The sequence below is a fragment of the Monodon monoceros genome, unplaced genomic scaffold, assembly GCF_005190385.1.
Source record: "Monodon monoceros isolate NGI ecotype Baffin Bay Population unplaced genomic scaffold, NGI_Narwhal_1 Super_Scaffold_18, whole genome shotgun sequence".
Taxonomy (NCBI): Eukaryota; Metazoa; Chordata; class Mammalia; order Artiodactyla; family Monodontidae; genus Monodon; species Monodon monoceros.
The window spans coordinates 168,847,425-168,863,830 of record NW_021703774.1 but is presented as its reverse complement, the minus strand read 5'-3'; the positions used below and the strand labels follow the sequence as shown (position 1 = coordinate 168,863,830).

At 55.4% G+C, this 16,406-nt stretch overlaps 2 protein-coding genes across 7 annotated transcripts; one reads left to right on the top strand and one right to left on the bottom strand.

Moving 5' to 3' along the window:
- Nucleotides 1-1,766: 1,766 nt before the first annotated feature.
- On the top strand, nucleotides 1,767-4,042 carry SRARP (steroid receptor associated and regulated protein). Its single transcript, XM_029230450.1, has 2 exons — nucleotides 1,767-1,920; nucleotides 3,225-4,042. The coding sequence occupies exons 1-2, from the start codon at nucleotides 1,827-1,829 to the stop codon at nucleotides 3,653-3,655; spliced, it is 525 nt and encodes a 174-aa protein (XP_029086283.1). The 5' UTR covers nucleotides 1,767-1,826; the 3' UTR covers nucleotides 3,656-4,042.
- A 7,548-nt stretch (nucleotides 4,043-11,590) lies between these two features.
- Nucleotides 11,591-14,187, bottom strand: HSPB7 (heat shock protein family B (small) member 7). Of its 6 annotated transcripts, none has more exons than XM_029229150.1 (3): nucleotides 13,854-14,187; nucleotides 13,263-13,379; nucleotides 11,591-12,093 (listed from the first exon to the last, which is right to left on the bottom strand). In XM_029229150.1, exons 1-3 carry the CDS (start codon nucleotides 14,043-14,045, stop codon nucleotides 11,914-11,916), a joined length of 489 nt encoding a protein of 162 aa, XP_029084983.1. In that variant the 5' UTR covers nucleotides 14,046-14,187; the 3' UTR covers nucleotides 11,591-11,913. The 6 variants fall into 6 exon arrangements, with proteins under 6 accessions (XP_029084983.1, XP_029084980.1, XP_029084982.1 ...); XM_029229147.1 differs by having other exon boundaries at nucleotides 13,263-13,408; nucleotides 13,865-14,187; XM_029229149.1 differs by having other exon boundaries at nucleotides 13,278-13,408; nucleotides 13,865-14,187.
- Between the last annotated feature and the right edge of the window lie 2,219 nt (nucleotides 14,188-16,406).

Genomic DNA, 16,406 nt, shown 5'->3' with positions numbered 1-16,406 from the left:
CCAGGAGAAGGTCTCCAATTATAAGGACTAGTGTGATTAGATTGAACTCACTCAGATAATCCAGATCAATATCCCTATCTCAAAGTCCACACCTCTGATAAATATATATATATTTAAATAAATATATATTTGGTCTTCCGGTTCCTGGCACAGAGCTCCTAACAGCCTTGAAATTTCCCGGGTCAGAAGAGTGAAAAGGGTGTCTTTTGTTATGTAACTGAGGTGACTTTTGGAAAGCCCCCGTGTCACCTAAGAATGTGGGCAGGAGAACCAACCACGTGATTAGAGGGTTGGAACTGTCAGTCCCACCAACCCACTGACCTCTGTGATGTGAGCGGGGCTGGAGATTGATGGCCACCAAAGGCCAGTGATTTGATCAGTCGTGCCTATGTAACGAACCTCCATTAAAACCCAAAAGAACAGGGTTTGGAGAGCTTCTGGGTTGCTGAACACGTGGAGACTGGGGGAAAGTGGCGCTCTCAAACAGTGTGGAAGCTCCTAGCCCTCCACACATACCTCGCCTGTGCATCTCTTCCATCTGGCTGTTCCTGAGTTATATTCTTTTATAACAAACTAGTAATCTAGTAAGTAAAATGTTTCTCTGAGTTCTGTGATCTGCTCTAGCAAACTAATCGAATCCAAGGAGCGCATTGTGGGACCCTCCCATCTGTAGGTCAGAAGCACAGGTGACAAACCAGGACTTGTGATTGATGTCTGTGACGGGCAGTCTTGTAGGACTGAACTCTTAGCCTGTGAGATGTGAAGCTATCTCCAGGTAGGTAATGTCAGAAATGAATTAATTGGTTGGTAATGTGGAACAAAACAAAACAAAACACATCAGAACTGGTGTCAGAATTGGAATACCCTTAATCACACCTGCAAAGACGCTTTTGCTGTGTAAGGTAACATTTTTCACAGGTTCTGGGGATTAAGGCATGGACATCTTTGGGGTACCATCTTCTACCATACATAGTTACTTATTTATAGTAGTACTACTGTTTCTGTTTAATGAAGCCATACCAAGTTTCCTCTTGTGGACGAAGAATGTCACCTGCCATAACAGTAAACAAAGGATGTTGCAGCCATCAAGCCACCAGCCAATGCAGCCACCCCAACAGTGCAACCTGAAGGGATCCAGGATGGAGAAAAACAGGATACTGACCCTAGGTAAGGTGGAGCCCTCATGATGGGGTTAGTGCCCTTGTAAAAGGGACCCCAGAGAGCTTTCTTGCACTTTCTGTGAGGTGAAGACACAGTGGAAAGATAGCCATCTATGAACCAGTAGACAGGTCCTTACCAAACACTAAAATCTATAGGCGCCTTGATCTCAGACTTCCCAGCATCCAGAACTGTGAGAAACAAACGTTTGTGGTTTAACTCCCCTAGTCTATTACTGCTCGAACCGACTAAGACATGGACATATTGTCAGCAGTATTCCATATAGTTCTTAGGTAGAAAAGAAGCAAAACTAAAAACAACTAAAAACTGGGAATGCAGCCAGAGAATGACTGAGGTTTGGGAAACTGAGGCCTGGATGAGAAGGTTCCAAGGCTTGTCTCAAGTGAGGAAGCAGCTGGAGTTGGAGGAAACAGCATCTGTTTGGTAGAAGGCCTACCTCCCAGTGACCCGACAGCAATCCTGTTGACATAACTCCGTTGATCAAAGCAATCCCCCAACTGCTCCAAGCCAGTTCCTGTGGCTCGTGGTGGAATTCACTCAGCGGATCCGGAGCTGGTAAATATAAAACATTTGGTCCTCGGGTGGGAGCTGCATCCTGGAAAAGGCTGCTGACAACGGCTCCCTCTGCCAGTGCTAAGCCAGGCGCTATGGAATCAGTAACAGTCCCAACAGAAGATCCCAGAGACCTGAGAGCCTGCCCCAAAGTCAGGGGCCTGGAGACGGGCCTGGAGACTAGCTCAGGTAAGAGGTGGCAGAGGGGGCCTCAGCCCTGAAGCTGAGGGGGGCTGGGCAGGCTGGGGGGTGCTGGCAGCAGAGGGCAGACACCCTCCCCTCCGGGGCCGCCAGGATTCTCAAGCCATGGGTGGGCTTCATTTACAGTTGAACCTTGAACAACTTGGGGGTTAAGGGTGCTGACCCTCCACGCAGTAGAAAATCCGCCTATAACTACAATCAGCCCTTCGTATCTGAGGTTCCTCATCCACAGATTCAGCCTACTACGGATTGTGTAGTAATTGGTATTTATTGAAAAACATCTGCATATAAGTGGACCTGCAGTTCAAACCCGTGTTGTTCAAGGATCGACTGTATTTCCTGTGTTAACTAACCTACCAGCACAGAAGCTTCCTCCTGAAGCCTGTGTCGTAGTGAAGAGCACGTAGTGAAGAGGATGGATTTGTTTATTATTTGGGTAACTTGAAACGTTACTTTTCTAAGAGCACAGCCTTTGGGTTCAGAGAGACCTGCTCTGGCCTTGCTTCACCGATAAATCGATTGATTGGTTCTTGGCTTCTCCCCGTTCGGCGGGGTGGACAGAGCAGGGATCCCCAGGGCAGAGGGGACCGATGGACAAGATTATGGGTGGGGAAGGAAGGACAGCATGACATTCCCTGAGGACCACCAACATCTGTACAAGCTGAGCCTGAGTTTCCTCACCTGTAGAAGGTGGCCGGGGCTCTCCTCTTACTCCTCACTACAGTGCGGCCCGTGGACCAGCAGTACCGGCATTCCCTGGGAGCTTGTTAGAAACGCAGACCCGCAGGCTCCACTCCAGACCCGCTCACTGTACCAGAATCTGCATGTTCACAAGATGCTCAGGCAGCTCGTGGGCACAGCGGGGTTGAGAGGTTCTGATGCAGTGGCCTCCATGTTCCTGGAAGGCAGAGAGCTGATAGGGGGAAGCCAGGTTTAAACTCAGGTCTCCCCAGTGCTGAAATCCACGCTCTTAGGCCCCGCTGTCTTCCCATCTTTGTGCGTCAACTAACACGCAGTTAAATCCCTGTTAACTCTACTCAGTATTCTGTAATAACCTATACAGGAAAAGAATCCGAAAAAGAATGTATGTATGTATATGTATAACTGAATCACTGTGCTGTACACCTGAAACTAACACAACATGGTAAATCAACTACACTCCAATATAAAATAAAAATTAAATTTAAAAAAGTCCCTGTTGAATGAATGAACAAGTTAATGAACACATGAACTAATGGAACCATATCCCTTTCAGTGCTAACACAAATCTTTGGTCTTTTCCTTCCTTCTAGGTGGAAAGCCGGCCCGCCATCAGAAGGCCATCCCCAAAGCTCACTTAACTTTCGTTATCGACTGTACTCGTGGGAAACACATCTCCCTGGCAGCACTCCCAGGGCCACCCCGCGTCCCTAGTCCCAACTTAGGACCTGTCATCCCTCCAATGAAGACTTACATCTTGTTATGTGGGGAAAGCCGGCCCCCCCATATAAATCAGGAGGCTCCCCTAGGTGGGGGAGGCCTTGCCCAGACCAGGGGACCCCTGCCACCCTGCAGAGAGACTACGGCCCCAGATTCCTCCCCAGCCAGCCCACTCTGCCTCCAGGGGCCTCCTGAAGCCAAGGGGGGCCCTGCGAAGACTGTGTCCTCGAGGTCTTCAGCTTGGGGAACGGTCATTGTCTCGCTCAAAGCCCTCTCCTCCTGTGTCTGTGCGCAGGCTGATTAACTAGAAGAGCCTGGCCAAGGGAGGAGAGGGCTGGCAACCCAAGCTCCAGAGTTCAGCAGATGCAGTTCCCAGGGTTCACTCCCTCTTCCCCAGCCAAGCAGAAGTCTTTTGTGCCTGAGCCAGGGAAGGAGCATTAGATCCCTAAAGGACATCTGAAACAGCCACGAGTATCCTACTTCTCCATCCGCTCCATCTTTGTTCACCTTTCAGCAGAAGCAAGATAAGGCAACGCCACATAGAAAGAGACTCATTCACTAACACAGCAAATTCTGAAGGAGCATCTCCCACATGCCAGGCCCTGCTAAAGAAGACACTACAGCTTTCTTGGAGCTTGTACTCTTGGGGGTGGGGAAGAAAGGTTAAACAACCTAATAAAGATGATCTTGAACAGTGTAATGAGTGCTGTGTAGAAACTGAAACAGGGTGCTGGGATGGAAAATGATGGGGCAAAGAGCTTTTCTGATACACTGATTGGGAAAGGCCTCTCTGAGTGGGTAACAAAGTATGATCTAAAAGATGAGAAGGAGCCAGCACTGCGAACCATCCTCCCTAGGGTCACCTGGTTGGCATCTCATCCCAGAGCAGGAATCAGAACCTCCCAGCACAATGGGCAGGGGTAGCACATGCCTGCTGTCAGCTCACGTGCAAGTGTGTAGGTCACTAGGGATCACCCGGAGGGCACAGGACTCAGGATGGGAGAATCAAGGGCCCAGGTGGGATGGGAAGTAAGGGGAACTGGCTTCTCAAGAGGGGGCAGAAGTGCTCAGAAAGGGAATGGAGTATCATGTTTGAATGAATGAAAATAAGAGATATTATTTATTGAGCTGCATGCCAGGATTATACTGCCCTCTAGGGATACAGAAAAGGGGGCTGGGGGCTTTGTCCCTACCCTGCAGGGCAGTCCTGTCCTCAGCAGGAAGTGGGGGTTGCTGTGAGGGGAGGTGTAGGTCTAAGAGATGCACAGAGCTGTGTGAGATTCATCTGAGCAAGAGTGTCTCAAGGCTCTTGGATTAAAATTGCTAAATGTTCATTTATTCAATGACGGTTTTACTAGGTTCCTACAAACACTAGTGGCTAACATGTACAGACCATTTGGTCTGTGCCAGGGATGTGACATCCTCCAAGTGTCAGTACCGGGAAGCACTGTTTTGTACCCATTTCACAGATTAGAGAATCGAGGCACAGAGAGGTTGAGGAATGCACTCAAGTTCTCATAGACTGGTGCAGTTGGGATTCGAACCCAAGCCAGCCTGGTGCTCAATTTCTTGCTCTTAACTGTAGAGCAGATGGCCTCTCATCCTGGCAGGGTCTCTTCTAAACAGAGGGGATCTAGAGAGAGCAGACCCTGTCCTCAACGAGCTCACAGCCTGGTGGGGGAGGCAAGAAGAAGGTAACTATTGCAATAGCTTCTGGTAAGCGCAACAGTAAGGGCACAGAGAATGATGTTAGTGCTGGAGGAGGATGCCCAGCCCATTAGGGACAGGAGATCAAGGAGGGCTTCCTGCAGGAAGTGGCATCTAAACTAAAATCTGACCAGTGAGTGAGTCATACAAAGGCAAGGGGGCCGGGGTGGGGAGTGTTCCAAGGAGAAGGACCAAAGTTATTCAGTCTGGCTGGAGTATTCATTCACTCACCAAGTATTTGTTGGGCACCCACTGTGTGCTAATCTCTGGGCTAGACCCTGGGATGGAGCAGTGATAGATAGACAAGGCCCTGCCATGAAGGAGCTTATCCTCCAGCTGGGGGAGACAATGCATGTACACACTCGAAACAGAGAGGCCAGAGAAGTGACAGGGACCATATCATGTGAGGCCTTGCAGGCCACGATGAGGTCTTTGTTTTTTGTTTGTTTGTTGTTTTTTGGGCAGCGCTGCATGGCTTGGCTTGGCTTGTGGGATCTTAATTCCCCCATCAGGGACCGAACCTGGGCCCCCCGCAGTAAGAGCACGGAGTCCTAACCACTGGACCGCCAGGAATTCCCGAGGTCTTTTTATTTTATTCTGAGATGGGGATCGTTGGAAATTGTGAGCAGACAGCAACATGACCTACCTTTAAAAAAAATTCCTTAGCTCTTGCACTGGGGTAGGAAGGCAGGGGAGGAAGCTGAGGAGGCTGCACCTTAATCCAGGCAAAGGGGGTGATAGTCTGGATTAGGGAGGTGGTGAGAGAATAGTCTGGACCACATTTACCCGCCTCCTCTTTCCTCCCCCTGCTGAGAATCACTGGACTAGAAAAGCCCAAAGACGTCGCTGCAAAGGGAGTTTGAGACCCACAAGGAAAAGTGTGGGGCTGCGGGTCTAGCTTTGCGCCAGAAGGTGTCGCCCTATCATCAGAATGGAGGCACCACCCCCTGGTCTGGGTGGGGAGGGCGGCAACCTGCGCGCCGAGGGGCCGGCTCCATGGGGCCAGCCATCTGGTGGGGTCAAGTTTTCAGAAGCCAGACTTTCATTCTAACCAGAATCCCTCTCATCTAGAAAAATAACTACTGATATTTTTATATGCACCACACGTCACCTCAGTTCTTCTCACACTAGACTCAGGAGGTGGGTATAATTTTTGTTGCCGTTTTACAGGTGAAGAAAGTGAGGCACAGAGAGATGAAATGATTTGCCCAAGGTCACCAACTAGAAAGAGGCAGAGCCCAAATCCCAATCCCAGGCAGTGTGACTATGTAGTCATAGCATCATAACCCTGTGCTATGCTGTAGGTGCTCTGTTCACGTGTGTTGAATGAGTGAAGGAAGGAAGAATGAACATTCTCCAAGGACCCAGCCTAGGGCCTGGCAGTGTGTAGGGAGTGTTTGGGGGTCAAACACGTGAGTGAGGCCCTCACTGAGCTGGGGGTACACAGGTGCAGGGGAACAGCTCAGTCTCTTCACCACAGTCCTGTGAGGTGCTGTCCCATTATACACATGTGGAAACTGAGGCTCGGGTAGGTTAAGCAACTGGCCCACGGTCACACAGATAGTAAGTGGCAGAGCCAGGGTTGAAATGGAGGTAGTTCCCCCTCCGAGCTTTACCTACCCACAATACTGCAGGAATTTACTGAAAAGCTGTTGAGAGAATGAATCAACAAAGAGATGAAAGACTTTACTGAACCAGTGAGTGGAATGTGTGAATCAGTGAATGTGTTTCCAGGTTGGCAGTCATGCCTAATCACGACTGTGTCCCCAGTGCCCTAAAAGTGCCTGGTACATAATAGGTGGTCAAGAATTGTGTGGGAAGGAAAGAAGTAAGGAAGGGAGGGAGTGAGGGAGGAAGGAAGGAAGGAAGGAAGGAAGGAAGGGATGAAGGGGCAGATTTGCTGTCCTGCTCTCTCCTCTCTGGCTCCCTAGGGCCAGCAGCCTCGCTTTGTGCCCTTCAGGGAGGCACCTCAGAGGGCCCCCACCTGGTCTAGCAGCCCTCAGGCTCCCATGGAAGGTTGACCCTGGGTCCAGGCCCTGGAGGGCCTCAGAGCTCAGGACTGGCCTGGCTGGCTGCCCAGGGTGAGCCCCAGGCCAGCTGTGCTGACTGTAAACAACACCTCCTCCCCTGCCCAGAGGCTCCTGCTAGCCGACTCAAGTCACCATGCCCCTCAGGACCCTCTCTTGTTTGAGGGCAGAGCCAGAGGGTGGAAGCTTGGTTTTCCCTGTTCAGAAAACAAGCACAGAGATTTTAACAGGAGCTTAGCATTTATCAAGCTTATACTAAAACACCATCTCTCTCTGGTTGCTCACAGCAGACCTGGGAGGGGGTTACTTGATCTTTGTTTGTGATGAGAAATTAAGGCTTCCAGGTGCTTTTCTCCCCCACCTCTACCCCCAGGGCCCAGACAGGTCTTCTGAGAGGACCCTGGGGAACATACCTTTTAGTTCCGCCTCACCTGCTTTTCCTGGAAAGAAGACCCCAGGTACAGGGCAGCTCCTCTGCCCTACCAGCCCAAGTCTTGGTCTTTTTTCTTTTTTAATTTATTTATTTGGTTGCACCAGGTCTTAGTTGCAGCAGGCAGACTCCTTAGTTGCAGCAGGAGGTCTTCCTTAATTGCAGTAGGAGGGCTCCTTAGTTGTGGCTCGCGGGCTACTTAGTTGCGTCACGAGAACTCTTAGTTGTGGCATGCATGCGGGATCCAGTTCCCTGACCAGGGATTGAACCTGGGCCCCCTGCAGTGGGAGCACAGAGTCTTAACCACTGTGCCACCAGGGAAGTCCGCCAAGTCTTGGTCTTGATGGAGCCAGAGACAGTGTGGGTGAACTGGGGGTGTCAGGATCCAAATCTAAATAAAATAACAGGGCTCTAAATGAGCCCTTCTGGGCATTTTCAATGCATGGCATATGTGGGCTAGAGTCAACCACCATGTGCCAAGCCCCTTAAGTGAATTACAGAACAACCACAGCAGGTAGATCCTATTAAGCACCATTTTATGGTGCAACAGAGGCACAGAGAGGTTAAGTTACTTACTCAAGATCACAAAGCTCAGAAGCAGCAGAGCCAAGATTTGAAGCCAGGCGGTGTGACTCCAGAGTCCGCAATTGACCCTCCACCCTCTACTGAGGCTTCTTAACTTTAAAAAAAATTCTACAAACATTTACTTAGCTCCTTTCCCATGCCAGGCTTGGGAGCAGGAGGGCAGAATAAGGCATCTTCTGCCATGGCAGAACTGGGATCCAAGGCAGACTGGGAAGAGGATGGGGGCAGGGGGGAGATGGAAGGGTACAATGTTGGAGGTGAGTCAGGGAAGGGTGGCCTGGGGATGGGGGATTGGTCTGGTAGAGAAGCTCTGGCCTGCAGTTCTAGAGTCCTGGGTCTTCACCTCATCTCTGCCACTGACTTGCTGTGTGACCCTGGGCAAGATCCTACCCCTCCCTGGGCCTAGGTCCCACCATCAAACCATGAGTTTGGAATAACTCCCAGAGGACACAGGGCTGGCCAACCAAGCCTCAGGGTCTGCCCTCACTCCCAGGCATGTGCTCCTTTCATCTGAATTTGAGCTTCTTTTAAAGACAAGTTTTGGACCTAGGGTTCTTTGGGCTCTGTCTGTGACTCCGAGCTGTTAGCTCTGGAGGGCTTTCTGGAGGAGGAGGCTTTTGGCCTGGGCTAGGACTTTGAAAGTGATGGAACCTCCTAAGTCCTCCACACCCCTCTGGCACCACCTGACCTGGACCTTCTTTCAGGTCTCTAGCCCTAGAAGGCTGCATCTTTTCAACCGCCTCGGCCTCCTGCCCACCCCCACTCCAAAAGCTCTAAGATGTAGGAGTTCCCCTTCCCTATACAGGAAGGGAGCAGGGGAGCTGCCTCGGCCCTTTGGTGGTGGGGGACTGATCTGGGGTGACCCAGCAGAGGACCTTCTAGAGTCACAGACAATGATTCAAATTCCAGCCATACCACTTCTAAGCTGGGTGACCTTGGGCCAGTTGCTTGACCTCTCTGAACCTGTCCTCCTTGGTACCTACCTTGCGTTTGTGATTGTTGTGGGGATGAGCATGTGTTTGGCACACACTAGGTGCTCAATGGATGGGGCTGCTATAATCATTCTTCACGGGGCGGGGGCGGGGCCCAGGGCCCGCAGCCAGGCCTATATTTAGCCTAGAAAGTGTGGGGGGCCAGTGGAGACAAAGCGTGGCGGCCAGCCCAGGCGCCAGGGGGCGGAGCCAGCGAAAGAAAGCCTGCAGTCCCCACGTCCCCGCCCTCCTCTTCCGCAGGGTCACCTTGGCAGGAGGGCACCTTCACTCTAGACGTGCCTAGTCTCAGCGGCCGCTCTGTCCGCGGCGCAGCCCTCATCCTCTAAAACCGGCATCTGGGGAGGGGGCTGCTGGGGCCTGCGGGGTGGGGAGTATTCGGCCCCGCTGGTGACTTAAGGAAATGCCCCCTTTCCCAGCCCAGCTTCCTGCCAGCCCGGCCCAGGAAGGGACGCCACTGGGGTCGGGACGTCAAGGTGAGCCTGACCCCAAGTGGGGGTCGAGGGAGGGGGAAAGCTGGTCCGGCTCCTCCCCCCAACTCCTCGCCGATGAGTGTCGGGCTGCAAATAGCCCAGTGGAATCAGTGAGTCACGGAGGCTGGAAATACCGCGCCCCCGCTTCCCTCCCCTCCTCCCGTCTGCACCGAGCTGCGCGGAGGAGCTCTGCGGAGGAACTCCGATTTCAGTAGCGCCTGGGGGTGTGTGTGTGAGTCCCTCGAAAGGGTACTCAGACTCCCTGAACCAGTCAGCTTCCGAGCCAGGTTTCAGCCGGGCTATGGCCCTGGGGCTGTGTGACTCTAGGCTAGTCACTCGGCCTCTCTGGTCCTCAGAACCCATCTGGTACGAGATAGGCTTCAAGAGCAACCCAGTGCAGCTGGCCCAACTTTGGTGTCCCTGTGCCTGGGACAGTGCCTGGCAGGTAGTAGCAGGGGCTGGCAGTTGGAAGAGAAAGCGATGCAAGGTTTTTCAGAGAAATAATTCCCAGATTATTGCCCTGGTGGGCCTGGGAGCCAAAGGAGGGGGCCGAAGGACACCCACATTTCTGTGAGGTCTTGAACTTTGCTTGAGCTACCACCCCTGCCCCCAAATCTCAAGAAAGGTATGTCTGTTCATCCCCGGCCTTCACACTCTGCTGCCTCCAGCCCCATCCCAAGTTTGAGAACTTCAGGCAGGTGATCTCCAGAAGTCCATGATTCTGTTGTTTATTGTGTGTGCGGGGTACAATGCCAGAACCCTGCTCTGCGCCCCCCACCCCGAGTCATTTCCTAAGGGCCCCAGAATGGCAGGGGTGAGAGGGCACCTTACAGAACACTGACCAAAGAGGTGCAGAGGGCCGAGGCTGGCCTTGCCACTTGCTCCAGGGGCCCCGACTAACTGGGAACCACCCTTACCCATCACCCCTGCTTCTGTATGTGGGAGACTGAGCCAGGGTCACGGGGGGCAGTTGGGGCTCCCCAGAATGAAGGCAGACGGGAGGTCCTCGCCCTGGACTGGGAACTGGGAGGGAACTGGGGTGGGGACTCTTCCTGTGATTAGGACATTCTCTAGCAGGAAACTGTGGGCGCAGGGTGCACAGGCTGAGAGGCAGATTAAGGGGAACTACCCCCCACTGCACGGAGGGCTGGGAGGGCGGTTTGAGAGCAGCTTCTGACATCGTGGGTTCAAATCCAACCATCAGTGGTTAAGCTGGGTGCTCAACTATTCAGACTCTGTCCCCATTGAGAAGAATGGAGATTGCAAATCTGATTTTAGAACGTTCCGGATTTGGCTTTAACCAGTGGTAATGTTTAGTATTTGAAGGACAAAGATAAGTGTGCACGTGTGCACGTGCATGTGTGCACGCCTGTTTGTGTGTGCGTGTGTTTGTGTGCGTGTGTGGTATACACACACCAAGCCTATAGCTTCACGGATTATAGAGGACAGGATGGGGGGGGGGTGAATGGCCACAAGGGAAGGTTGGCAGGAAGCTGGGGTCCTGCCTTGAGGACCCAAAGCCCCATCCATGCTTCCTCTGTGGGGTAAGCTGTCTGCAGTGGAGGCAGCCCCGGGAGCCCAGGTCTCTGGCTGGGAGGGAGAAGGATCAGCCCCACCCCTTGGCCCAGGTTTACCTGGGGGCATATGAGCAGGTAACAGACGGTTCACACAGTTTATCACGAACCAGCTGTATTGGAAAAACCCCATCTATATACAGACACAATGTGGACCTGCGCTGGCACAGCTGGCTGTCTGGGGCACCTTGTGGGCAGACAGCCTGGCAGCTGGTTCGGGGCTTGGAGGGCAGCATAGGGGAAGCGGACCATCATGGCTGTCTCTGGCCTCCCTGTGCCCGGGCAGTTCACTTTAGCTGGGCACCTCTGCCTGTGATCTCCCTCTGCCTCTCCCGCTCCCCTTGGCCAAGGGGGTCCCAGGTCCCCAGGTCCCCAGTCCCCCTGCCCCTGCCCTGCAGAGACTCCATAGGTCAGAATTTGTCTGTCTGTCCTGCAGATTATTTGCCCAGAGATCCTGCCTGTCCCAATCCCCCTTCCCCAGACTGGCTTCTTCGGGATCTCCTGTTCTCCATCCCAATCCCTTTATTCTGGATTAAGTGAACGAGGCCATATCTGGAATCTGGGCGCCACAGGTGAAGCAAGGGGGTCCCTGGCCTGCCCTGGGTAGAGCAGAAGGCCACATTTGGAGGGGATGACCCACCTGGGGTCTGGGGTTGAGGTGTCAGGGCCTGAACCTGGGCTGAGATGTCCCAGAAGCTGTCATGAGGGTGTCAGGAGAGCCACTCTGGCCGGCCAGTGAGGGAGATGGGGGAGCTGGGGGAAGGGAGGGGGAGGCCCTCAGATTTTTATCTCGGTCCGGAAGATCTGCTGGACGTGCTCCGTGTGTGGTTGGCGCCGAGCCCGGATGGTGAGGCTGCCGTCCTCCCTCAGGGCCGAGGTCACCGACGTGGGGTCCACGTCCTCCGGCAGTTGGCACTTGTGAGCAAAGGTGTTCATGACCGTGCCGTCGGCTGCCAGCTGGGGAAGGGGTAGTGGGTCAGGGCAGGCTGCCCCCCACCCTTGTCCTGCTTACGTCCAGCCACAGCCCCTGCTCCCCAGTCTAACCCCAGCTGGGCCCCCCCGTGCCGAGGGGCTCTGCTCTCAGGTGCAGAGGCCCGGTTTAGGGGCTGGCCAGGGCTGAGCAGGGACAGGTGCTGAGGTGCTTAGAGGAGCTCCAGTGGTCCTGGGGGAGAGGCAAGGGCTTGGTGGGGGAGCTCAGATGGGGAGGAGACTCAGTGGCAGAATCTGGGGCTCCTGAGCAGCAAGGAGGTGGCACAGAGCAGAGCTGAGCCCTCTTGGGTACCCGGATACACGGTGTCCACTGTCAGGGCTCAGCCGGCGGCCCCTCCTACGTGACTCAGCCAGCACATGGTGTCCAGAGGAGCCTGGGGCGGCTGAGTCACTGGCGAGGGTGGCAGGGCTGGCACGTGCTGCCCACTGGTCCTGGTGCGCACAGTCCTTGGCTTCCCTGAGAGGCGCCCCTCGGGCATCCAGCCTCCTGTGCTCAGGGGAGAAAGCCAGGCCAAGGGGGATCCAGAGGCAGCCTTGGGCCGAGCCTCTTCCCTAAGGAGCAGCAATGGCTCTGGCCCGCTGGGGGCAGCATCCCTGTTCAGCCAGGGCCACACCCTCCTCCAGGGTGCAGGCCTCCTGGGAGCTGGGACTCAGAGACCCTAGTGACCAAGTGACCCTGAGACTTGTGGGTGGAGGGAGTGTGGGGTTTGGGGTGTGTGTGACCCTGAAGTGCAGGGCCTCTGTGCAACCTTGGGCCTAATTCAGGGGTCCAGAGGTGAGGGACCAGTGAGCCCCCCACCTCTCCAGATGCCCACAGGAAGGGCTATCCTGCCTCAGCCACGATCTCCCTCCTCTCATCTCCCTTCTCACCTCCCTGCAGCATCCCTCCCCCACTCCCCCATCCCCTGTGGCTTCCTCAGCTGCCCTGGACTCCGGAAGAAAGCATCTGGGAGCCTGGGGCAGAGAGAGGCAGCAACAGGGGGTCCCGTGGCCCACCAGCTACAGGAGCGAGGCCTCTAGTTTGTCCTGGGGGTTGGGGGGTACTGGGCAGGGTGCGGGGTCCCGGGATGAGTGGGGACACGGGGCAGAGGGTACAGGCGTGGGGCCCAGGGTCTGGGGGCAGGGAGCGGACTCACCTTCTCAGCTCGCACCTCGATGTTGTTGTTGGAGGTGGTGACGATGATGTCTTCAGGTGAGAAGTCGCTCACGTCCACGGCAAACTCATAGGCATCTCCCAGGGTCTTGATGTTGCCCTGCCCCCCGGGACGGGCTGTGGGGAGGGCTGCCGTAAGCAGAGCAGCGGGCGGGCTGGCACTCAGAACCCAGGTCTCAGGCTCCCCCTCTGGAGGGAAGGGGCTGGCCACCCGGGCCTGAGCTCCCCCTCAGCCGTAGCTGCCACCCTCCCTGCCACCCGCCCTCTTGCAGCACACCTTTTCCGCCTGGGGGATGGGGCCTTACCCAGCACAGGTGGGGTGGTGTGTGTATATGTCTGTAGTGACCCACCCCAGGCCTGGAGTAGGGGTGCGTGTAGCTGAGCCCCAGGCCAGAGCTGTTTCTTGAAGGCCTGCCTGTTCTCACGGCCACATCTGTCTCTGTGGCCGCATCTGTCCCGGTGGTCACCCGCGGCTGCAGCTGTACGGCACTTGCTCCCAGCAACTCGGCAGCTGCATCCATGTCGGGGGTGCCCTGGAGCAGGTGTCCCCTCCCTGGGCGCCTCCCCTCCCCACGGAGGACTTGCCTGGGAAGGCCAGGGGCTCCGAGTGGGGCCGCATGAAGCTGCCGAAATCCTCGGAGAACATGCTCAACGCCTTCTCCATGGGCGGCTCCTGGGCGGGAAGGGTGTGGGAAGCTGAGGAGGAGGAGGAGGAAGAATGGAAGCTTCTCTCCGCTCTGAAGGTGGAGGAGGTCCTGTGGCTCATCCACGGGAGGGCGGCCGGGCCCTGGCCAGTGGGCAGGGTGGACAGGAGGGCGCGTGGGCAGCAGGCTCGGAGGGAGCGTGCCAGGCCCCGGCTGCCGCCGCTTTATAAGGCCCGACCGTCCCTGGGCGCGGGGCCAGCCCCTTGTCTACCAGCTAAATTTAGTCCTCTCGGTGGCCCAGAGGGGCTGGAAATCTTCTCCAGTGAGACGGCCCTGCTGACAGTCCAACACAGGCAGGCCCAGGAGGCTGAGCTCACTGCCCAGCATTCCAGGCCGATAACTCCAGCCCTGGAGCCTCCCACGGCAACGAGATGGGGACCCATGCTGTCCCCTCGCCACTCAGACCCCTGGGCCCGCCTCAGGACCTTGTGTGTGTTCCGTGTTTCTGTGTCTCCCCCACCAGACTGCAAGCTCCTTGAGGACAGGGTTTTCTCTGTCTCCATCCCCTCTCCCCCTAAGTTCCAGCCCTTGGGGAGAGGGATCTAGGTGTGGGTGATCAGGGCAGAAAGGCCCAAGCCCCTGGCTCTGGGGAGAGTGGGAGATGCAAGGTCAGGAGGTCAGGGGTGCATGGAGGACCCCCACCTGCTGGACCCCTGTGTGAGGCGAGGGGTTCCCTCCCTCAGGGCAGATAATGTTCACAGCCATCTCTTAGGAAGGACTGAGACAGCCCCGGAGGGGGGTATAGAATGTGCAGCTGTTCCCCTGCCAGCTCCCACGGGGACCCAGATTTCATGCTTACCTCCCTCCCCACCCCCCACCTCCCAACTCTGGAACATTTCAGGACCCAAGAGGAGAAAGCTGAGGCCAGGCTGGGGCTTGGGCCTGGACTCAGGGGAGGAGAGCAGGTAATTTAGTAATGGTCCTTAACAATATAGAAGGTTATGTTCCCAGGAAATGTCTGCTTGACCTCCAGCTCAGAGGAGATGCTGGGGGTGGCAGCGGGCAGGGTCTTAGTCACAGGTAAAGGAGAGTTCCGCAAGACAATCATTCTAGCTCTGACTTCTGAGGTGCCTGCTAGGCACCGGCTCCTGGCTGTGAGCTCTCCAGCATGGCCTCATTTGATCCCCGCACGGCTCAGGAAGGAGATGGTATTCCCATTTTATAGATAGAGAAACAGAGCCTCACAGAGAGCCTGGGGCTTGCACACGAACAAGTGGCAGAGCTGGGATTTGAACCCTGTCTTATCTGATCCAAACCCTCCAGGAGGCCAGGGTGGGCTGAACATTCGTGTATGGAGACAGTCTAGTCCCGAACGCCCCTGAGAAGCACCTCTGCCCATGCACAGATCATGCGGGACCAGGGGATGAAGCAGGGAAGGCCGTTCTGGGAGGCCGGGGGTCCTCTGCTGCCCAAGTTGCAGTGTGGGGCCTCTGCTCCCCCCTCCAAATCCTGCCCTTCCTTCCCAGATCAGCTCCGGTTCCTCCTCCTCCATGGAGCCCTCTCTGATTGCTGCAGCCCACACAGGGGGGCCTGCCCAGATGCCCGCTGTACCAACTGGCTTTGCCCACCCCAGCACCTGAGTGTGACATGGTCCTCCTGGGTCCTCTCTCCCCTATCAGACTGGCAGTTCCCTGGGTTAGGGGTTTGCCTGTCTCCCCGTTAGATTGGGGGCTCCTGAAGGTAGGGACTGTTTCTCTTTTCTCTGGCTCCCACAACACTTCCTCCCTGCGGTGGTGGGCGGGGGGGGTCCATCAACACGGGTAACCACTGGTGCCGGTAGTCCATGAAGTGGGGTCAGAGTGGTGGCTGGAGCCAAAGGGGTCTGTCTGTCTGTCTAGTGGAGACTCCTGCCTGGCTTGTGTCACCCATCCTGGCCGACGGGGTTCCAGTAGGGCTGCCAGGAAGTTACCAGCACTGAGGTGAGATGGAAAGAGGGTGGGGTGGGGGTGGGGGACCAAGAAGCCTGCCACCCGCCAGGGAAACAGGAGCCAGTGGCTAAATGCAGACACAAGGTCATGGCGCTGAGGGCCTGAGTCACTGCTCCTGGACGTCAGATCTCATTACCCACCCCCGCCCACCATTCCTCCCCCCGCCTACCCCATCCCTAAGGCATCACCCACACATGCACTGGATCCACTGACTTCAATGGCCAGGAGGGACCCTGAAATGTCATCAAGGCCGTTCCCCTGTCTCTGTGCATGTCTCTCCTTTCAGATCCCAGGGACAGAAGGAGCTTCAGAGATGATCCAATGCCTTGAATCCCATACCTGCCAGGGCACCCCAATCACTTGGAGGGACTTGCAACAAACACAGACTCTTCTCATGTACCCCAAGATTCTGATCTGGGGTCTAGGGAAGGGACCAGGAATCGGCTCCCATCAGGTCCCCACTCAGCCAGCCCACAGGCCAGTGTTCGGAAACCA